This window comes from Calidris pugnax, unplaced genomic scaffold (genome assembly GCF_001431845.1).
Source record: "Calidris pugnax isolate Ruff unplaced genomic scaffold, ASM143184v1 scaffold20, whole genome shotgun sequence".
Taxonomy (NCBI): Eukaryota; Metazoa; Chordata; class Aves; order Charadriiformes; family Scolopacidae; genus Calidris; species Calidris pugnax.
This window is the reverse complement of record NW_015094510.1, coordinates 23,460,068-23,483,490: the sequence shown is the minus strand read 5'-3', so window position 1 is coordinate 23,483,490 and position 23,423 is coordinate 23,460,068. Positions and strand designations below refer to the sequence as shown.

Genomic DNA, 23,423 nt, shown 5'->3' with positions numbered 1-23,423 from the left:
CTAAATTGTCGGGGCTTTTAATCTCCTATTAGACCACTGCTGTGCGTTTCTTTAACCTCCTTTTTATCTTTCTGGTTGGTGTCTGTAATCACTTTAAAAAGGACATTAAAGGGATTGAGGCTAAATCAAAAAGAAAGCATGTTGATATTCAAATAGGCAGTGAAATACCATCATGATTTGAAAGCAGTGACCCGTACAGTACTGTAGCAAGAGGGGACAGTCCTGAATTCATAGGTCAGGTAAGAGATGGTGTCAAAGAATGCCTTGTTCTATAAATGTTCATGGCTTACCTTTTTAAACAGAGGCTCTTCTCTTCTGTGGTTGTAGGCTCAGCACACAAAAAAACATAAGGCTTACAGAACTCTGCTTTGGAAATACACTCCAAAAAACACTTCTGAAACTGTAGAGTGCACAAGTAGAAGTGGTTATTTGGGCTTTCCTGCTACACTCCAAAAGCATTCCTCTTGAATGAGAATTACTCTATTGCTTAAAAAAAAAGAAATTTTTTTTCAATGTGGCATTTTTGGGATCTTTTCAGCTGAGATACTGATTTATGCCTCCACAGGAGAAGAGGAAGAAAGCCATAAATACTGATGTTTAGTTAGCTGTGTGGCTTTCTTAATACAGATCTTCCATATCCTAAATTCATTAAGGTAATTCACTAATTTCTTGAATGATGCTAATGAGAACAGTAGACAGTATTTTACAAACACCTTAATTACAACACTTAGTAATTAATGTTGGAAGAGACTGGTGTTTTTGTCCTACACTACAAGAATTAAAAGCTAGTTGGCTCGCTTTTGTCCTTCTGAAGCTATTCACAAAGTAGGAACGTTAAATTTGGGAGGTTCCAGCTTTTAAGGTTATGCTCAGAACGCTATTATAGAGGACAAATGCAAGAAATTTCTAACTTGCTGTGTTGCTTCAGACAGCAGCCAGTGGAACATCTCGGTGACCAATGGAATTATTGTTCTGCTGCTACAACATTTATTTAATCCTGCTGGGGTTGTATTTCCAAAGATGGCCTCAATAATGTCATATCCCACTTGTCTCTGTCCCACCTTCTGTATCGAAACAAGAAAATTTGTAGAGCCACAGAAGTTTTGCATTATAAGAGAGCCTGAAAATTCTCCACTGATGAATATTTCTTCCAAAGTGAGGAGAACGTAAGGTACAGTCTTGGAAGGGACGTCAGCATGTAAAGTAGGATATTCCTCTGTTCCAAATTGAGATTGAGTGGTACAGCTCTGAAGTACTTAGTGTAACATACCTTTTTTTTTTAATACCAAATGTGAGAAGTCAGAACAAAACATGAGAACAAATGTGGAACAGACTTTAGTCTTTAGCCTGAAATTATCTATTTGTTTATGGATTATAACTAGGTAATATTTTGTTGTTGTTTGGTTGGGGTTGGGGTTTTTTTTCCATTAAAGGAAGAAATGTACCGAACAGTTTAGGAACTAGTTTGTTACCAGTACTCCCAAAAACGTGAGGCTTGGGTTTCTAATGGTTTTCTAATTGCCTGGGGCTGGACCATCCATTATTTCATTTTTAGAGTGGGCAAGAATTAATTTACCTACCCTGCCTGGAGGCTTGTGAATCTTATGTGCAAATATAATGTCAAACATGGTTTTGTTCATCAGAAGATCTATGGAAATTGGGCTAGGCTTTCTGCACAGGGGAAGATAGCATTGTAGGATTATTAGCTTTATGGAAAGGGAAGAAAACAATGGTAACCTAGTGCAAAGGTCTGGAATGTCCATCAGGTTAAGACCAAAATGTCTCGATTTTTTGGCAAGTACATTGTTGTGGTGCGATTCAGATCCTTCCTTTTTGTGGCGTTAGCAGATTTGAACCGCGCCACAACAATGTGCTTGCCAAGAAATTGATTGCTTTTGTTATTGGGGAAATGTTTTGCCATTTCTTTCACACTTCTTTTATTTTATCTTTTGCATTCTTGTTACAGTTAGATGCTGGTGTGCCAGAAAAAATAAGCCTCATTTCCAGAGATGAGAAGAGTGTACTTGTGGTAACTTACAGCGATTTAAAACGCTGCTTTGAAAATACTTTTCAAGAACTGATTGCAGCCGCAAATGGTCAGTTGTAGTATTTGCTGAAAGCATGCAGGACATTGCTGAGGAACTTAACCAATAGCAAATTGCACTACAGCTGAATTGTTGTTGTCATCTCATTTCACATTTGGGAAACAAACAGGAGATGAGCAAAGCTGCTTGCACTTCAGTCAGGTACACTGTTACTTGAAGGGAAGAATGTTTCACTTATCCTAGAGCTAAGGCTGCCATTGGAGGCTTTATCTGTGAAGAATTTATTTTAGATTAAGGAACACATCAGGTGCATGATGTTCCTGCTTTTATTTTTTCCACTTGTATATGCACTAATTTTAATTTTTTTAAGACTTTTCTGATCTCTGAAGTTTTGCCACATTGTATACTTAAGGGAAACTCTTTGCAAGGACATTTCTGGGATACATTTTTGTCACTGAGGATATAGCAAAATTTATTCATTTTTGATATTATTTGCACCCAGAATAGCATAAAGGACCAGGTAAATAATTTAATAGAAATTGTGTTCTATTAATGACCGTTTAGTTCATAACCTCTGTAAAAGTGTGTTGTATGCAAGCTCTGTATGCCACCCACTGTTAGCTCAAAAAAGAAACGCGAGAAGACAAAACCTTTTAAAACCAGTCAAGTTGAAGTATCGGTGAATTGACAAAAAAGGAAAGAAAGTCCCCTGTCATTTGATTTAAACCTTGCCTAAGCGAAGTGACGAAAATAGCAACATGGGAACCATCTCTAATTTAAAGAGCATATCAAACTTGCTCTAAACACAACCAGCGCCTTTTAAAAACTGTTTGTACGTTTTCCTGCTAGTCAGAAGCATTTACATTTATGCAATTTTTTTAATAGATTTTTTTTTTAAAGAAATTGTTTAAATGCCTGAAGTTTCAGGAGTGTATTACTTTAGGTTATTTACAGTATAATTTTTGTATAAAGTTCTGTTCTTTGAACCACAGCTTTATTATGGTACGCTACACTGGATACAGATACAAAGACACTGTTAAAAGAAGATTAACTAAACACAGCAGTTGTCTGGCATCAAGAGCTTTTCAAGTTTTACAGCCTGAATCTGGAGGGATAATGATCTGCTGTGCCTTTGCAGTCACTGCTTAGCCCAAAGTAATATTACTTTTGATAATACTCAACACATGAATATTCCTGAAGTAATTCAGTCTCAAAAGTCTGGAATTTTCCTCCTCAATTAACTTTCTAATATTTGGACATGCAGTTGTCTCCAAACTTGGGTATTCATGGGATTTCTAGTTAAACACCTACACTTTGATACTGAAGACTGCCAAATATGTAGGAATTTCCTTTCTTAAAGCAGTAGTGAAGACTGTATCTACCCTTTCCCAGCACTGAATGTTTTAATAGCACTGGGTGCTCACCATGAAGAAAATGTGGAAACTCAAAAGGTCAGGACAGACTCTAAGCACTTGCAACTGATGTTACTGACATCAATTTTAATAATTCTCAATATTTGTAGTTTTCAGAGAAGTTTTTAATATTTCTCTGTCCACTTTTATAAGCTTTAAAATGATTCTCCGCCTTGAGACTTGCATCAAGAAAAAAAGCAACTCTCTTCACATCGAAAGCTTTGAAGACTAGGGACATGCTTTACACATTTTAGAAAATGTGGTTGAATCCACATTAGGTAGCATCAGTTGTTGAGTTTAAGAATCGATTATTGTTGCATTTGATCGAGTGAATTTTAAAAGGAACATAATGTTTAATATTCAAACGATAACAGTTGCCAGAATGTTCTTTTTAATATAAAAGGAACAGGAACTTTGAAAAGTGAACATGCAAAACAGTCTTTTATCATTAGCTCATGTATTTGAGGAAGAGCAGCTGTCTTTTATATGTTTTTTGACAAATCATATTGTAATTCTTTTGTACAAAAAAGAAGTACTTGTATTCTAGAAGAAATATGAAATGCTTAATTTATAAGCGGGCTGAGGTTTTTTCCAGTATTGTTTTCTTTGAAAATGAAAGGGGATCATCTGTTCAGTTGTGGGGTTTGGGAACCTTTGAAAATTTAATTTGTGGACCAATATTTTGTGAAAGTGTAAGGCAGGGGTAAAATAGGGCTTGAATTCTCATCCTTTTTAGACCAGCAAACCACCCTCTGCAAGACATGTCTAAATTGCAAACCTGTGTGTATTTGCATAATGTCAGTTTGCTTCAGCCCCTAGTAACCTCAGGACTTGGTTTAAAAATAAAAAGGTAGACAGCTAATAAGTTTTCATACGTAATGTCAGCCAGAAAATATTTGGTGTCAGGTAATGCATAAAAAAAAAAAAAAAAAAAAAAAAAAAAAAAAAAAAAAAAAGTTGAGCTTTGTTTTCTATTTATTTCATTTGGTCCGTTTTTGGGAATGATTTGAACAGTCTGAAGTTCAGCTTGGGTGTTTTTTTGGGGAGAGCCCTTCTACCCCATTTTAATTCCATTTAGAAGGTTGTCCTAAAGTTGTCGTTTGATCCATTCGTAGGAAGAACTGTGTATCTGTATTTAAAAAGAAGAGCCACCAGGATGTGCCCCTCCCAGATGGGAAATTTAATTCCGACCTTCCTATTTTTTACAGCTAAAAGCACAGAAGGGACAACCTTTGAAATCATTTGATGTTGGTCATTTTAATTTTTGTACCTGTTTTAAATTCTGTTGCTGTATTTACTATATTGTAAATATTTTGTTGAGGGTACCTATGTATTTTTAATTTGCCCTTGTTTCAGTAATTCAGGTGTCAACTGCTTCCCCTAAAAAGCACCAGTATGTTAAGTTCTAATGTCATGATCCCAATATGTGTTACTCATCTTTAATCCTGTTTTCATTCTTCATGTGTACAGCAGTATTTTTAATAAAGAATACCAGAAATAATGTGGCCTTATTTTGACGATGTAAACTTGGATACAGGGCTTGTCAACTTTGGTACTGACGTTGTGTTTCATTCTGTCATATTTCTTTTGTATCCACTCTGTCTGCAATGCAGAGTTTAAACAATCATGAGTCACAAAGTGTGTTTAGTGCTTGCCAGTGCATCAGAGCTCCTAAAACTTACAGAAGTTGTTGACTAAAACCGTGCTAATACACGTTTCCCTAACTCCCAAGCCAAGTCCCATCTGCTTCTGTCAGATCAGGTCTGCTTTACTGGACAACCCCTAATTTTGAAAACTCTACTAAAGTACACTTACTTTCATGGTTTGGGTGGGTTTTTTGTTTGTTTGTTTGTTTGTTTTTTCCCAATAACAAAGCACATTAATTTCTCTGACAATTTGCACGTGGAGTCATTGACAGATTCATTTCCCAGAGTTGTTTTTCTGTATTGTTAACCAGCAAAGCTGAGGTGAGTTACCAATTGGGTAAAATCTCCTATACCCATCCAGAGGACTGGATGGTTATGTAACATGAAATTTTGTGCAATAGATGTGAAATTCTCAATATTCGTTGCATACATTTAACAGGGAGTCATTATGCCTTAAATTGCAGTGTTTTCAGAGTTTTATTGTATAGAGACTAAACTAAAGCTGCAGCAGGCTTGATTGGTGCCATTATCTAGTCTCCAGTTCCTTCTAGTGATGTGCAGTAGCAGCTAGAGAGCCTCCTGTTATGTTCTGCCTGCTCAGGGAAGGTTTCATCTCGCCTGCCTTCTGGCACTTGTGTGTAGTTTCTCTGCAACGTGAGCTGGAGATTCCCTCCCGCTATAAAACGCTGTGTAGCAGAGAGCCCTCAACTGAACATCTCCATGGGGGCAGCATCTTCAGCTTCGGATGGATGGGGTGAGGATGTGGAGATTCTCTGAAGAAGAGGAAGCATCTGCCAGGCCTGAGGTGCTAACTCATGTCTTCTCAGCTCTACCATACCTTCTAGCTGCAGAAGTAACCAGGCGTGGGGGGCAGTTGAATGGATGTTTGTTAATGAGCTGCTTTTCCTTCCCCCACCCCCCCGCCATGAAAGCTGGCTTCTCCCATCTGCCTGGGGTTAGTGCTGCCCAGCGCTGAATCATCTGCTGCAGCACTCTCTGGTGCTGGATTAAAACTAGTTTGGCAGAACTCTGCAGATTCTTTCAAAAGCAAACTTTATTATGTGGATTCAGCAGCCAAATACGTTGCATAAAGACAGAAAATAAAAGACAAAATAAGAGTTATTCACATCTGAAGAAACTTAGGGGGTTCATATAAAAGTAATCTTTGTAGTCCAGTTCTCTTAAATATTTATGCACAAAAAGCATATTTATATATTTACACTGTGCAAACATTTCCTTAGAGATGCATCATCCCATAACTATTTTTGCTCAATTGTAGTTAGGAAACAGTTCTTAATTTTTTTTTTAGTTTTGATCAAGATCAAATACACTTTACCAGCAAGAGCCAACGCAGAAGATAATTAAAATTGATGATCTCTTCACCAGGAAGATCTAGAATTGATACTGAGCTTAGAAGTTGTGGTACATACTTCTTTTACTTGAATATCAAAGAACATTTTTCTTCGTAAGTATGAAAAAGGTCGTTTGCCTTTAAGTCTGTTAGTGGGTTAAAATCACAGCTCCTAAGCTGAGTTTTAAAAGGTCAGAACCATATTATATGTAGCATTTTAGTTAATATATATTTATAGTGGACCACAAGAAGCTGAGATTGGGCAGTACTTGTTGATTTGGAAGATGTCAGTGCTACTGTGTTAAATAGCCAACTTAATATTACCTTCAAAGGTGAAAGGGGATGGTGCATCGTTACGCTTCTCAAACGAAGAACATTCATGCCATTCTGAGATGCTATACAAAAGTCTCTTGCAAATGAATACCTTGTTATTCCTGTACTTCTATACTGGTAACTAACTTGGAAATTCACCTGTCTTCATAGAGAAGCTGCCCTAACTTTCCAAGGAGTTTGTCTTGTCATTTCTAACCTCTTCAAACTTTCTAGCGATCAGTCCTTTCTTTAAAGTATATACGCAGTTTAGTAGCCATCTTGTCTTGTCAGACAGATTCCCATAAATAAAACATAATCAGTGCAGTGTTAGAAAGTCCACGAGATTTCGCGGACAGAGCTTGGTTCCAACATACCTAGCTTGTGGTTTGGGTTCCAGTGTGTGTGTGTGCGTGTTGGCATACTGACATAGTGCAAAACTTCAAGAGCATTTACTTGATTTCAGCAGGCTTGTCCAAACTGAACTGATCTGTATTCCCTGTTGTTGCAGCCCTGGCTCTGATCTGAGTTCTCCTCTACGCTTGCCAATTGTGTTTTGCAGCACACATTTGGAATCCTTGCCCCGCAGGACTCCTTGCTGCACTTGCCATCCGAAGCAGTAAGAGCTGTGTAATGCCCCAGCCAGCTAATTCAGCTTCCCCGGGGCATTACCCTTCCCTCAAGTTTCTCAGAGTTTTCACTAAGAGCTGTTTGTTTGTTTCTTCCTGAAGAATCCTTTATTTTCCAACACTACACCAGCCCCCACAGCAGGTGCCTGACACGGGGGACCCTGGGGGCTCCCAGCTGCCTCTCCCGACCAGGACACCGGGGCTGCCCCCGAGGCCGAGCGAGGCTGGGTGACTGGAGCATAAAATGCCACCCTGCTGCCAGGGACCCAACAGCAAACTGGTTTTCTCTGTAATGATGACCGCTCAGGTTTTCAGAAGCACTGGGCAATTTTAGTGGCAGCTGTTGGTGTTCAGCATTGGGAAAGTCAAGGCCTAAGCATTAGTATTTTGCTATATTTTCTATATGCTTGTTGCAGTCTGTAGAAAAGCAGGTCGCTGAGATTAAGCCAGTGATATCTCTTTTGAATTTTAGGATAATTAAAATTATTTGGGTCGAAGTTTTTAAACTGACAGCGTTTCAGAAGAACCTTTATGTGTTAAATACATACTTAAGTCTTGGCCTAGAAGCACTTAAACGGGTGGCTGAGAATAAAGGACGGCGGAGTTGTAGTCAGGAGGGGGAGAGTGGCAGGCTTTCATTTTCTCCAGGACCGCGTTACCGTACGTATATCTCCTCTTGGAGTCACTGAGCTGGTCACAGCTGAAACCGCAGAAGCTTCTTGGCTTGGTTAGTCCAGAAAGCATGGACTCCTTGCTCCTGCTGGCACCTTTCACGCTGTAACAGAGCAGCCTCACAGTTAGTGTATTGAACATGTACGAGTGTTTATTTTAATGACTCCAGCAAAGCCACATCACAAGAAGCAGCTTTGTTTATTTTTTTCATGATGGGGACAGCGTTGATGCAGATGGGATTGCTCAATGAGGGAGTGGAACGGAGGGCTGAAAGAGCCCTCCTGTGTCCCCCTCGAGTCCTCTTCTGAACAGGGATGCTGTGACTGAACATCGCTATTGAGGTGCTTGTGTTCTTTGTAAGTATTAAGAGTCTTGGTGCTTGTGGGGAGTACTGGATTGCTCAGCCTAAGCTCTGATTGCTCAGCTTAAGCTCTAATTGCTCATTTGTGGCAGGTGCTGGGGAGTGAAAATTCGTTGCAGGGCAAAGTAGTGTGGAGTGTCCGGTGCCTGTGCTGCTGCTGGGCTGTGCATCCCCGTAGGGTCCCTGGACTTAAACGTTCTTCCTAAGGGAACCAGGATTTTTTTGAGCCAGAGTGAAGTAACGAAAGGTCTCAAGTCTTGGGGCAAAAGCAGAAACCTGCTAGTGTAGGTGTTCCCAAAGCCTAATGCTGGGATGAGTTTTTAAGATAAATGGGCGATTGTGAGGAAGGGCACAAGGTCTGGATATCTGCTCTCTCAGGATTCTCTCAGCAGCAGATGTGAACTGCTGGTTCAAATTAGAGTTTTCACCTCCCACAAAGGACCAGTTATCATGTAGGCTCTCTTTTATAAGATACCCTTTACAAGAAAGGTTTAATGTCTTCTCAGCTGAGCCACCCTTTAAGACCCTGTTCACCTTCCAGCACTTTCTCACCTGGATTAGGAGAGAGCAGTGCTTAAAAGGGCTCTTTCAATAATGAAGAAAGTTATGGAAAAGAGATTTTTCAACAGCACTGAATTTAGATACTGAAGATTTATCTGTAGAGGAAAGGCAAGTAAGAGCATTTTGCATCATTGATTATATGTGAAATCCTAACGTAAACTTATGTTGGGCTGCAGTGCCTAAAATTAGATTCCCTCCCCTGCATTTTTATAAGTTCATGGACATTCCACCCTTCTGCTTTTATAAGGTCGGGAACATTGGCAGCGCTAGTCTTGAATTCCAGAGAAGACAGTCAGAACATCTGTCGAGTCTTTGGGAGCCCAGGGTTTTGCTTTTCATTAGAATTTGCACCATTGTATCTTAAGTACAGAACTGATAGCACAGGACCTTTCCTGATTAGGAAACGTAGAAGTAACAGTTTCTCTTGGATGTCACATTTTCCTGACTCTATCTCACAGGCCTGTGTGCTTTGTGGTCTCTGTCTGCACTCCTACTGTAGAAAATTGAAGGGTCCTCCCAAGAAGATCACCCCGTTACATTTGTTTGTAGATGGATGGAGTTCATGAGGAAGACCCCTCCTGATGAGGATTGCAGATGCATCCCATCTTTTTATATTGCATCTATTGGCAGATGGACAAATAATTGCCTTGGGATAAATTCCATAACTATGTGACAAGGTTAGTCACAGACCCGATAGACTTCTTGTGATGGTTTAAAGAGAAACGCTCCTGTGATTTACTCCTGTGATAATTGTGAGTCTTAGGGAGCAGTGGGCTGGCTAAAGTGGAGTGTGCATGCGAAGTCATGAGCCTAAAAAATTATCATTCCTTCATCCTTTCACTCATCATCAGGCTTTTGAATCCTGAGCATTTTCTCATGAGCTAGACTTGGCTTCTACTTTAACTATTAAATCTTCATACCAGTAGAGCTGCATCTATTAACAGTGCACTGCTGTACCTGGACATACACTCCCACAGAGAGCTTCGAGGGAGACCCTGGGGTTTTGGCATCCACGGTCAGGCATCATGTTCAGACCGAGCTTACAGTCAGTAAAGGCTTGTCTAGCTGTGGACTCTCTTCTTTCCACTCCAGGAATGTAAATTAGAAACTCTGACTAGCTAGTTTTTAATTGGGATCATTTGTCGGAAGAAACGGCTGCTCCTTTCCTGACAGATCCAAGAACAGAGTGAGGTTAGAGGTTGGCTGTGGCTCTTGAGATGCTTGTTCCAGCTCACAAGTGGTGAAGTTCACAGCCATTTTTCTGGCAGCCTGAGAATTTTGGCTTACTTGGGCTGGGCTTTCTCACCAATCTGAAAAGCTAGAAGAGAGTTGCACTTGGTATCCTTTTCACTTGCAAAGGAACAGAGCTGTCTGCTCTCCCCACGACCTGGCTCTCCAGTTGGTTATGCTGAGTAAGCACCAGTGCATGCACTGGCTCTCTTGTGGAATAAAATTATTAGTTTCCTCTGAAACAAACCCTGGGTGCACTTTCTAGGGGAGAGATCAGATGCCACCAGCTTTGGCTCCTTCCACCCGCTGCAGTCCTGCAGCAGTGTGGTGACAGATATGGCCCCAGCAAGTCTGAATCCTCTAACTCCACGCACCAGAGCAGACACCCACCCTTCACAGAATCTTCTGGGTTGGAAGGGACCTTAAAGATCATCTTGTCCAACCATCAACCTAACTGACAGACACCCGCACAACGAGCAAGAAGCATCACCATCACTAAACCATACCTCCCAGCACTATATCAACCTGTCTTTTGAACACCTCTAGGGATGGTGCCTCAGCCACCTCCCTGGGCAGCCCATTCCAATGTCTGATAACCCTTTCAGTGAAAAAATTTTTCCTAATATCCAGCCTGAATCTCCCCTGGCGTAACCTGAGGCCATCTCCTCTCGTCCTGTCACCTGTGAGAACACCCTTGTGCTGGTCTGACAGAGTCACCCCACCTGCTTCGAACCGAGAATAAAGCCACACTGACCCCAACCGTTCTGCCCCTAGGAAGGCAGCCCAGGCTGCAGGCAGCCGGGGAGCCGCGAGGACACAGTCCCACAGCATCCTCAGCCTCGGCACAGGACCCACCCGCTGGTGCGAGTGCGTTTCTGTGCATCTGTGCCCTGAACTGCAGCACTGAGGTTCGCAGCGTGATGGTAAGTGCTCTGGGAGCGATGAGGCCTTACAGAGAAGGTGGTGGAGCTGTAAACTGCTGCTAAAAGGCGGGTGACCCTTTCCTCATCCCGGCGCTGGCACCAGCTGCCCTGACAGTGAGCTGCTGCTGCTCACTCAGAACCTATTCTGGGGCTGTTCTTCTGATGGTCCAACGACCTGAAGCAGCTCTCTGCAAGGCAAGCCAAGAGAGGAAGCAGGACCGCAGAGAAGGATGCTTGAGATGCAAGGGAAGAAGTAGGACTATGCATCTGGTTAGATCTGCTTACGTGTGTCAAACCCCTCCAGGCTCTGCTCTTGTGCTTTCAGTGGTGTTTATTTACTGCTCCGATTTAGCCTAAGTAAAGGGTGCTTAGCTGGGAAGCTACCACTTTGAGGAGTGTGTGCAGACGAAAGGATTGCTGTGTGCATTCACATACACGAGTGCTTTTTGGCAAAGTGCTACAGTACCACTTGTTCAGCTTGCAGACCAGATGACCTTGTGTGTTCTCAGCCAGCTGCTCTGTTTCCCTGAGGATTTACGTTCTAGCAGCCACTGTTGAGTTAATATTTTTTTTCCCATCCAAGCATTCCCTTTCCTACTACAGCTGAAAATGCTCCTTAAAGCAGTTCTGGAGGGATGCTCGAGGCATACTCCGTGTATTCCATGGCACACACAAAAAAAGTCATTTCAGACATCTCATTTGGGGGGGTTGCCATGTTGTCTCTGCGGCTGATGGCAGCCTTCAGGAATGTCACATTTACACGAATTAAAAACAGGTTAAGCCACTTCTAGGAAACACTGCATCCTCTGGAGCCCTCTAATATCCATGTGCATTCCAAGCTCTGTAATACCTGGCTCCTCAAAAGTGAGTATGGAAAACTGTCTCAGTAAGATCAAAGTACAGTAAAATTGCTTGCCAGCCTCTTTTCTGAATGTGAGCAGTCAAGCAGGAGACAGGGTTTTCCAGCACTTGTTTCATAGAATCATAGAATCATCTAGGCTGGAAGAGACCCTCGGGATCATTGAGTCCAGCCATCTACCCTACTCTAAAGTTCTCCCCTACACCATATCCCCCAACACCACATCTAAACGGTTCTTAAACACAGCCAGGGATGGTGACTCAACCACCTCTCTGGGCAGCCTATTCCAATGCCCAACCACTCTCTCTGTGAAGAATTGTTTCCTAATGTCCAGTCTAAACCTACCCTGGTGCAACTTGAAGGCATTGGAGTTTGGAGTGGCTTGGATCAGCCCGGCTTTGCCAGGCATGAGCTGTGCTCCGTTGCAGGCTCCTGCCAGCAGCATGTTTGCCCCACACACCCTGTGTTTTGGCCGTGTGAGTGTGCACGCTCTGGCACACGTATTCCTGCACGTTTAACCAACGCCCTCTTAGTCACGGGAATTTCTCTCGAAGAGAGTCCTCTCTGCCTTGACCGCACGTTTCAGCCGCCTCCAATTGTTCCTTGAGACAATACTACACCTCCCAGCCTGCCCAGCTGCGCGGCGCTGACAAGCCCGGCACAGGCAGGATGGCGGGATGGCCTTGACCTCCTGCCAGCCTGAGATGAAGGATGGGCTGGGCGCAGGCCGTCCCCGGGGCTGGCCGAGAGCAGCGAGCCGAAACCAGGCCCCGACCCTGCCAGCTTCACAGCGGCTGGGAACCCAGACACCGCAGGCCTTGGGAAAACAAACATTTCCCATTTACAGAGAGTTCATGTCAGTGCAACGAATTTCTTAGAGCAGCCCTAGTTCCCTGCTCGGGCAGCTGTCAGGAATTAGGTGGAGGAAGGTGGCCAATATATTAAAGTGCTTAAAGGCAGGAAGAGAAGTGAGGCCCTCACATCCATCTATTGTAAAGTTGCCACTTTAGCATCCTGAGCCCATGGGTGTTAAATGGGCCGTGCTTAGCTGAGTCATGGAAAAGAAGGGCAAAAACAAGCACAGAGAGCCTTGTCCCAGCTGGGGTGCCCTTGGGGACTTGCAGAAACAACTGCAAATCCTTCATAGCCACACGTTTCTCCTCCTGCCCTGCCAAGGGCTCGTTTCCTATAGTTACCTATCACTACCTTGGTTTAGTGCTCTCTGGCACCCGCTTGTCCAGCCTGGCCTTGAGTTGAGGATCAGTCCGATCAATAGAGTGCTAATAAATCATAGCAGTGATGTGCATTGAAGGTTATGAGGGTTATTTGTTTCCTTGAAGGCATAGAGGGTTAGGTGTGAGAGCTGATTGACTGCTGACCCATCTGAGCAGGATACACCTCAGCAAGAGTGTTTGCAGGGACTGGGGACACCTCAGCTACTTTCAGTAGGCCTGATTTAACACAAGGACCTGAAGTCCTCCTTTGTCCTCTAAAATGTGAAGTAGAAGAGAGGAACATAAAATACAGACCCAAAGAGTGTCCGTTTCTGCTTGCTGCCTGTCCATGTGAAACGTTTCAGTTCTTCTGGAGCCAACACCATCCCACTGTCCGCTTGGTAATCCTTGAAGAAAAAAGACAGACACCACCCTATTAGGTGTTAACTGTAGAAAGTTACTGTTACATTGGGCTCAATTACTCTTCAGTCCAATTTTCACCATTATTTTCATTGTTTATACTCAGAGAGCTCTAGGAGACAGATGCTGCATGCTGCTGGAGGTGCCACAATGCCCAGGTGCCTTTCTAAACGGTCCTTGCTTTGGGGTGCATCAAACACATGCCATTAGTGCAGATACAGAGCGTTAAAAGCAAGGTGTCTACAAGCAAGGTGAGGTCCTGTCTGGCCACTAGTTCAGCCTTGAGAGAACCACCGTGCCTTTCCCACCTCCCACTACTGAATGCATACAACTGGCTCACCAAAAGCTTCCTCCAGCCTCTCACCCATGCCCACCCCACCCCATTAGTAGACATCACCCCAGCTTGTCCACCTGATAAGAGGACTTGTTCATCCCAGAAACCTCTGATGGAAATTTGACCCACGAGTCTCATTTGTGCACTACTGTTCAGATAAAAACACAAATCCAAGGGATTTTAAGTGGCTCTCTCACACTGGTGGGACTCAGATGGGAGCCTGGCAGCCGTACCTTGCAGGCCTACTGGCATCAGCTGTTTCTTGTCAGGGAAGGAGAGTTTGCAGCCCATGGCATGGTCAGCAAGGATCTACTGTCCCCAGTTTGTAGGACAGTGGCATAACACCATGCTCCAAGCACAGCTAACCTTGCACCTCATATCAGCAGAGTTGACAAAGCAGTAAAACCCCTTCTTGAGTCTCTCTGTATAAACGTCACACAAATAAAAAGAAATAAATGGCATACCATTTGGCCCAAGAGTCACTTACATTAAACACAAGCGTTTCCTTGATGGGAAGCTCTTCAAATGTCTTGATGCGCTGGGGTGGTTTTATTTTGAAAGTGTTTACGTATCTGTTCGACAAAAAAAGCAGGACAATTTTTGGTGAGGGTGTGAAGTGCGTAAGCAGGAAGCACTGGGTATTTCTTTTAGCAGTTGCTGAACTGTCATTGAGGTAGTTTACACAAAAAGGACTCCTTAACCAGACCCCACCCAAACCTCACTGCCCAACGCTGGGACGCACATGGCTGCCCCTCTCACAGCACCCGAGCCTGGTGACCTGATGTTCCCCTGGGACACCCCAACGGGCCAGCCCAGCCCAGTGGGGTCCTGGTGGTGGGGCTCGATGGCTGGTGGGACACTCAGGCCAGGTGGGGTGTCTCTGGGTGTTTTCTCCTACCACTAGCAAGCTGCAATACCCAACAAACAAACTCAGTCTTAATCTTGCCTCTCTCACCTGACGTTTTCAGTGCTTCCACAACTTGAGCTCGTAACAGGAAAATTTTCATTGCACAAAGGACTGGATGCAGGGGGAAACCCGCTTTCTGTTGTAAATATGGTATCGAGGGGTATGTAGTCTTTGCCTTCCTAAATACAAAGAAGAAATCAGAGTTATTCCTGACACCAGTCACCCCTGCCTTGGTGACAGCGCATGGCTGTGACATTTGTACCTGCTGGACGTTTGCTTGCAGCAGGTCGCCCAGCTTTTTCACCAGCTCAGAGAACCTGGGTCTGTCGTTGGGATTGCTTCGCCAGCAGTCCAGCATGATCTGGTAGCTGTGAGGACAAAAGCAAAATGAGCACACCAAGAGGTTACAGCTCACCTCGATCCAAGGCAGCGCAGTCTCTGACAGCTTGTCAGTGACAGAGTTAACTCCTGAGCCCACCTGATTTTACAAATACACTCTCCAACACCACTGAGGCTTCTTACTAAAAGAGTAGACTTTCTACAGAAAAAGAAAAAAACCTCTTCCCACAACATACCGGGAAGACCGCATCAAAAGAATAATTTAGCCAACTAGTCATTCTTTCTTTTTTCTTTCCTAATTAAGCATTAAACCTTTGTATTAAACATCCATTAACTGGGAATGTTTAAGTTAGGGCATCCGAAGATGACTTATATGAACGTGTCACTTCCTTGTATTGGTTGAGTCGAGCTTTCCTTCCTGCAATAAAATATGTGGAAGAGAAAAAAAAAAAGCTCTTATCTACTGTCACTAGGATAATAAAATTAGCCAATGGGTAGTACTCCCAGATAGGCATGGCTGGCTTGCTTCCTTTTTCTTCTTCCAGAACTATTTTTTGGTAAGTGTTGCTATTTAGAGCCATGACGTAGTGCTCAAAAAGGCACTGAAGACACCTACATGTACTTCATTTTGCCTCCAGAGGTAAAGTACCTTGGGTATGTTCCTGTTCCTGAATGATTTGTGCCTGAATGGGGTGTGTGCTCAGTGTGCTGCAGGTGCCTCCCCGGTCAGGGTGCTCCATCCTACTCCCAGGGCAGAGGGGCTGCAATCTCAGGATCTTACTTGGACCCCTCCCAAGCCTTCAAAAAGGTGTTGGCCGTGCACCACCAGCTGGAGGTTGCACCTGAAGGCAGGGGACCGGGGAGGGAAAGCTAATGTTGCGATGGAAGACCTCAGACAAACCCCACAGGCTACACGGGTTGGTAGGCTGCGGGTCCCTGTCACCTTCCTCTGCCATCAGACACTGTCTCCGGGAAAGGGTGGTCCCTTGTCACCCGAGTGTTTGCGAGGAAGCCTCCGCTGTCACTTCCTAAGTCAAGACGACGTTAATAATGTCACATTCCTCCCGCACTTATCTGTGTGCGCTCCAGTAAATATTAAACCTGGAGAGGAATGAATGACCTTCCTCCTCCCGGCTGCTCGCTCAGCCCAGCCCTGGTGGTGCCCTGGGCTCAGGTCCACGTCCCTCCTCACCCTGTCCTACCCCAGGGGTGGGGAGGGATGTAAGAAGATGCTGATGGCAGCAAGCTGAGGCAGAATCAGCTTGTTTTTCATGATGTTGTCAGGGGGTGTTTTTTGCAGAGACTCATACATTGTCCACAAGGCAGCCCAGGAGGGCAGGAGTACATGAGGCAAGCAGAGAAAAGCATCTTACATCTCATCCGTCGCTTGCTCCGGAGCTCGCATTCTCGTGCCTTCCTTTAGCCTGCTGCAGAAATCCTCGTCTATTTGGACTCCGGGGTAAGGAGAGGCACCTGGAGGTGACATTGGGAGAGCAGGGTCATACACGCCTTGAGCTGGGTACCTGTGACCTGGCTTTGCCCCTACACTCCCCCCTCAAAATGCTCAGGGTGTGTAGCATCTGCTCGCAGAGCTGGGAGCCTGAGGGTGTCCCCCCCCATGGTGGGTCTGGCCCCTGCCATCTCCCGCAGGCAGGGAACGGCAGCCAACACTGCTCCAAACCCCACTCTTTGGAGGAGGGCAGCATCAAACCCAGCACTACGGGAGGTGCAAAAAATAAACACAATTTGGACTTGAAAAGTATCCCTCAAGAAAAGCCGAGTCTGATCTCTGTTGGTTTGGACCACCCCAAATTTCATAGCATAGCATAGCATAGAATCATAGCATCATCTAGGTTGGAAGGGACCTTAAAGATCATCTAGTCCAACCATCAACCTAACTCTGACAAAAAAACCCAAAAAACAAAAAACAAAAAACAAGTCCCATTTTTTAAAGCTAGAGCCCTGGAACAGCAGAATATGCCAAATTTCACTCTTTTTTGTTTCCTACCAGCCTCCCTCTTTTCTACTATTTGTAATCATTTGAGCTTTTATCAAGTAAAGTATTAACAAACCCCAAGTGCTCAAAACCACCTTGAAAATCATGGGTTTAAATCAGACCATAGTACATCTGATTTATTTTCTTAGCTTCTGTGTTTTTAAGATGCAGCCTGATTGTGCTGTTGGTCTTTTTTTCTGTAGACAAAAAAACATCAGGAAAAGGAAAAACAAAAGAAAAAACTAAAATATTTCAGAGTTAGACAGTCACCAGGTTCAAGGAGCTGGGGCTTTAAGAAAAAAATAGCAGGTATTATGAGGCTGACCATAAAATCACAAGAGTTGGCAGGCTGACCAACAACATGTATTTAAACTAATAAATGATTGATTGTCCTGAGAATTGTATAGTATTGTTTCCTCTGCTGTTTGCCTCTTTTGTCAGCCTCTATGTTGAACCCAATTAAGATTCTTCTGTTCTGACAGCCATTGTTGTTCCCGCTCAGTGTACATCTTGTATCCTGCCTTTTCCACGTGAAAGAAAGGAGGGGGGGAAAAAAGCTTCGCTGGGTTTTAATTTCGGATTGCATGCTCTAGTTCATCCTGCGGCATCTGTGCTGATTCTGGTTCTCCTGCTGTGTCCAGTGGCCTGGGTCAGGGGGGGGACACGCTCTGGGTCTCCCCCTGGGCTGGTGTGACCGCCTGGTCTCAGGCTGGAAATGGAGGTGACACAGTCTGAGACGTGCAGACACCTCCATCCGTGTTCAGCTCCCTTGCTCCCACCGGGGACGTAAGAAGCTTTTGAGGGAGAATCCAGCCCATGGCACTGGGTGGCTCGAATGCCATCTGTGGCACAGAAGGCAATGCCTTGGTCCCTGGCAGCTGCCAGCCCAGGGCCACAGCTCTGTGTTACCCCACGGGGTTCCATATTCAATAAAGCCACTTAAAAAATTGCCCAATATTCCTGGTTTGTGCCATTGGTTGGACAAAGGGCTGTGGCTGCTCCAGCTGTGCTGCCCTGCGTCTCTACCAAGGGTTTCTACAGGAGAAAGAGGGAAGCTTCGGTTTTGCCCATGGCAGAAATAGATGGAAAAATGCCCAGGAGCTGTGCTACCCACTAAGGCTTTCAGCCTGGCAAGTCAGCTTCCAGTGCCCTTAAAAGCACCAAAATTTCCAGTTCACAGAGGCATGATACACACAGTTCCCAACTCTACCCTTACACCCCACTTCTGCCTGATTTAGGTCTTTTCTTATTAAAGACTTGGCAAAAGCTTGTTGAAGATAAGGATGTTTTTCCCCAGGCTGGAACGATGGCCCCAGCTACAGCCCCTGCCGCTGAGTCCAGCTCCTGGGGTGCAGAGTTAACGTACCCAAGGAAAATATCTCCCACAGTAAGACCCCGTAGGACCACACGTCGCTTTTTGTATTGTAGATTTTATCAAATATGGATTCTGGAGCCATCCACTTGAGAGGAAGTCGAGCCTGGAGTAAAACGGACAAACCTGATTATTATTTTCAAACTCTAAAAGAATTTAATCATAGATGAATCAACTATATATTGTTATGTAAATAATTACCATTCAAGCAGGAACCTGTGGGATTTCCTTACAGGCAGTCAAGATAAACCCACACTCATTCAGACGCTTTCTTAACAAATTATCAGAGTAAAAGGCTGTTTTTCAGACGTGTGGCACAAAAAGCCAGAGACTGGAAACCTGTGACCAGAGCCACCAGGCCTTTTCTTTACAGGGTGAGGGGATATGCAAGAACAGAGACCTCTTGCCAACATCCTAGAGATGGGGGAGAAAAGCCTACATCCAAGCGCAAATAATTCTGTGAATGTTCTCAGGGAAATTTTCAGAGCCTGAATTGAAGGAGCCCTTGAAGCCCTGTCAGGGCAGCCTCGTAGTCTCTTCCGAGCAGTACCCAGATTATGCAAATAACATTTGACAGCTAATATACAGTGCTGCAAGCCTTGAAAGCTGTTTGTGGATGACGGAATAGCTGGCAGGTGGGTGAGACATGCAGAAGGAGACTCTTTGCATGAGGCCAATGCCCACACCAAATTCCCACATCATCCGTGGGCGCAGGCACAGTTTGCTGACCCAGCAGTCACAGCAGGCTTGGCAAGGGGCTTACTGCCTGCTATTTACAGGAGAAGCAAAAAAAAACCAAATAAGTAGGTGCTGGAGGCAGGGAGTCCTGCTTGGCTGTTGGAGGCACCATGAGCAGGGCTTGACCCTGGTGTGGGTACACAGGAGACCACGCACCTTGTTTCAGAGGGACTGGTTTCCTTGAAGGAAGCCTATTGAGTAAGTGGGTTACACTGTGGAGCCAGCCAAGAAACAAATGTCTAAAAAATATCTAAGGGCAGAGCTGTGAAGTGGTTAGCGTGTCCAGGCTTCATGCTCGAGGATAGAAAAGCTTTCCAGATCTACATCGCGTCTGGATAGCTCATCTTCACATAAAAACCGTGACAGCTTTCAAGCTCTTTTAAGTTCAGGAAACATGAACGTCTACAGGACGTTTTGGTGAACAGTTTGAAATGATATGTTATAATCATCTGGGTAAATAAACAGCATCTTGACTTACATCTCCTTTTCTCACATAATCAGGATTCTTATAAATATCTCTTGCGAGGCCAAAATCACAGATCTTCACGACATTGTTCTCAGATAAAAGGATGTTTCTGGCTGCCAGGTCACGATGAATGCACTATAATAAAACAGTTTCACAATCAAACTGCATTTCCTTAATCCCGGACACAAATTTCCTGACTGTCTCCCATATCCTTTTTAAAATTATTATTATTACTTGAGAAATCAATTTAATATTTTTTTAGGGAAGTTGACTATAGTTTACATGAAGTTACTGTAAACAGCGGCAATTCTTAACAAAAAACCCACCAAACTTCCCAAGTCCAGAAACAGATAAATTTTTAAGCCCCTTGACATTTGCAGGGAAAGCGCTGATTCATTTAGAGCTCCCTGCCTAATATATGTTGAAATGAAGAAAAAAAAACCCACCACACCCAAAAGATCTTCCCTGAGTGAATGAGCTTGACCCACTGCCTTTAGCCATGATCCTGTGTTTATGGACTATGGAGACTTGGATAAACACACGGTTATATTTATAAATCCAAGAGGAAAACGGCTCTTCCTTTGGGAGCTCTCCCAAGGAAGGTGTCACTAAGACGTAGACATGATTTCACCTCTGAATCCCACCCTTCTGCAGGGAAAATTCCCCAGTGCAAAACGTACCTTTCTGGAGGAAAGGAACTCCATGCCTCTGGCCACCTGAAAGCTGTAAGAGATCAGGTCCTCCATTGTGAGGGGCAACTTGTAGAGCTCATCAGCCCCTGCAAAGATGGAAAAACATGGTTTGTTACAAATTTGACTCACCAGGCAGTTATTTTCCCTCTCTTACTGACCCTATTACTCCCATAAATTCAGTCTTCATAGAGTAGTATTCGAAGGTCAACCCACTGTCACTGGAAACAAAAATAGTGTTTGCTTTATACCCCGTGCTTTGGACACTGCTGTGTTTTCCCCAAAGATAAGGAGCAGTCAGAAGAAACAATCACACATTTTCCTGTCAGATTTAGTAACCCTGGAAATAATCTTTTTTTAAATCTTCTACCCTCTGGACATGACCCTGTGAGCGTCTCCCACGGATGTTTATTAGGGTGATAAATGAGGAAAAAAATTTCAGGGATGCACAGTATGTTGTAAAAATATCACAGATCGTGTAGGGACAGGAAGGAATTAATACCTACCCTCCTCGTCCTCCTCCACATCACTCAGACTTTTATCTTCCTGGAACCCAGAGCTTGCGAAGCTCTCGCTGCTGGTGACACTGGCCAGCCTTTGGTTTTTGCCTTCCACTGGCTTGATATCCCTTTTCTCTTTCACTGGCTCTCCATGCAGAGAGGAGTCCTTCAAACAAACAGAGAAGAAGGGGTGCTATATCAGAGTGATGAAGCAGGTGAGAGAGCAACCAAGTCAGACTTCTGTTGCCTTTCCATGGGGAGAAAATGATGGTCTGTGGCACATGTAGTCCTATCTCCCATGGGCAAAAGTGTCCAGTGGCAGGTAGGGACTGGTGTCAGGGTTGCACTCCATCAAAGTTGCCATCCCCAGAGGACTGAAAGAGTGGCTTGGGAGCACCAGCACGTGATTTTGGGAGAGCCCAGGTGGTGGGCTACTGCTGATGAGGTAAGGATTTGCAGGGTCCATGGATGGACACGTTTGCTGGGCTGTGGCTCATCTTAGCCTGAAATGCAACATCTGAATGCCTATTTCTCTCTGGTAGCCAGAGAAGGAGCCTGGTGGGACGAGTTGAGAAGGATGTGCCCACAGTGCAGGTGTCCCAGCCCTCTGAAAACAAAGAGTTAGCTTTTGTCCCAGGTGGCTTAAGGCACCTGCCTCTGTGTCCTTGCACAGTACTTAGCGGGGGGCTCTAAGCCCTTCCAGCGACGAGCAAGGGCACTTTGTATTTGAAATGCAGCTGCTATTGGAAGGGACTGCCCCTCTACTCCGACACCTTCATCCAATATTTTTATATTACAGTCAATGACAATTTAATGGGACACATGCAACAGTGATTGGAAAATGCTTTCCCACTGCTACCTGGAGAGCAGCCTAGTTGCCTGGCCATGCTTTTGCCACCTCTCCCTTTTCATAGAATCATAGAATCATTCATGTTGGAAAAGACCCTTCAAATCATCAAGTCCAACCATCAACCCTACTCTACAAAGTTCTGCCCTACACCATATCCCCCAACACCACATCTAAATTACTCTTAAACACATTCAGGGATGGTGACTCAACCACCTCCCTGGGCAGCCTATTCTCTTTCTGTGAAGAATTGTTTCCGAAGTCTAAACCTACCCTGTTGGTGCTTGAAGCCATTCCCTCTTGTTCTGTCGCTAATTACCTGTAAGAAGAAACCAGCACCAACCTCTCTATAATGTCCTTTCAAGTAGTTATAGAGGGTGATGAGGTCCCCCTCAGTCTTCTCTTCCTCAAACTAAACAGTCCCAGCCCCTTCAATCGCTCTTCCTAAGATTTGTTCTCCAGGCCCTTCACCAGCTTTGTTGCCCTTCTCTGCACTCGCTCCAGCACCTCGATATCTCTCTTGTATTGAGGTGCCCAAAACTGGACACAATATTCAAGGTACCTCACCAGTGCTGAGTACAGGGGGACAATCACCTCCCCACTTCTGCTGGTCACACTCATCTCACTGCCCTGTATACGCTGGTGCAGAGCCAGGGTCCTTCCTTCCCTCCCTCCTGCCCAGGCGCTCTTCCCAGGGGTGCCAGAGTTTTGAGGCCAGGCAGGCTCCCCACTGGACGGGGAATGTGGGTGACCCCCCTTCCAGGGTGGGCCCCCCATGGCCACGCTCTCCACTGAGCACCCTACACCAACAACTGCACATTGGAGGAGGCAGCTGCTGTCTTTTACGCAGGGTCCAGCATGGATGTCCTTGGGAACAGAGACTCAGCCAAAGCCCTTTGGAAGGGGATGTCCTGCTGAGCATGCCCTACTGCAGAGTCCTCCCGAAAAAATCCTGTGATGCTGCTGAGCTTTTGGCACAGCTGAGCAGGGGTTTTGAGGACTGACGTTCTGGGTCTAGGCTACTAAATGTCACTTCAGAGCCCTTAATCCTTTGGGGGATTTTGCTAGAAGTGCAAAAGCAGGGATATAGTTGGCACATTTGGGTTCAAGTTTGTAATAAGAAACACGCTGTAGAGTTGATTCAGAGGGCTGTGGGATGTGAAGACAAGACTTTAATCTCTCTTCCTCTGGGTAGCCCTTCTCCTCACACAATAATAAGATTACTTGCAAATCTCTGAACATTAGGGTGTCTTGGAACATGAGCTTTAAATGGCATTATCTCAGTTGTGTTCCCAGCGGTACTGGAATCAGTGGGCAAAACCACTTCCTTTGGCTTCGCTGACACCAGCCTCTGAAGTGACCCCAGGCTCAGCAGGAATGGGTTTGTCAGCAGTGAAGCGAGAGCATGTGGGGACAATTTGGATAGGATTCACTTCCTCTTGCTGTTGATGGCTCCATCTGAGTTACTCCTAGCAGTCTCCTTGGACAGTCAGGGGAGAGAAATGAGCCCTTTCTTGGCACAGCACATTCCCCACACCAAACATTAAAACGGGTCAGGTGAACTGCACCCAAAAGCTGTTTCTCTCCTTTGGTAGAAGACAGT

The 23,423-nt window shown here is 44.6% G+C and overlaps 2 protein-coding genes across 8 annotated transcripts in view; one reads left to right on the top strand and one right to left on the bottom strand.

Moving 5' to 3' along the window:
- PAN3 (PAN3 poly(A) specific ribonuclease subunit) overlaps positions 1-4,958 on the top strand; it is a 78,096-nt gene extending 73,138 nt beyond the window's left edge. For 5 of the 6 annotated variants that reach the window (XM_014965953.1, XM_014965951.1, XM_014965954.1 and 2 more), the window contains one exon: positions 1,967-4,958. In XM_014965953.1, coding sequence (XP_014821439.1) covers positions 1,967-2,107 — 141 coding nt within the window. In that variant the 3' untranslated portion in view covers positions 2,108-4,958. Of the gene's footprint in view, positions 1-928 lie in introns of all 6 variants that reach the window. The other variant, XM_014965952.1, reaches the window with a different exon arrangement.
- Positions 4,959-6,139: 1,181 nt separating this feature from the next.
- The window catches only part of FLT1 (fms-related tyrosine kinase 1), a 115,126-nt gene continuing 97,842 nt past the window's right edge, over positions 6,140-23,423 (bottom strand). For both annotated transcript variants that reach the window (XM_014966062.1, XM_014966061.1), the window contains 10 exons: positions 20,980-21,139; positions 20,465-20,562; positions 19,797-19,919; positions 18,575-18,686; positions 16,586-16,685; positions 15,136-15,241; positions 14,922-15,052; positions 14,454-14,538; positions 13,528-13,619; positions 6,140-8,167 (listed from right to left, as the gene is read on the bottom strand). In XM_014966062.1, the coding sequence (XP_014821548.1) occupies positions 7,963-8,167; positions 13,528-13,619; positions 14,454-14,538; positions 14,922-15,052; positions 15,136-15,241; positions 16,586-16,685; positions 18,575-18,686; positions 19,797-19,919; positions 20,465-20,562; positions 20,980-21,139 (1,212 nt within the window). In that variant the 3' untranslated portion in view covers positions 6,140-7,962. The remainder of the gene's footprint in view (positions 8,168-13,527; positions 13,620-14,453; positions 14,539-14,921; positions 15,053-15,135; positions 15,242-16,585; positions 16,686-18,574; positions 18,687-19,796; positions 19,920-20,464; positions 20,563-20,979; positions 21,140-23,423) is intronic.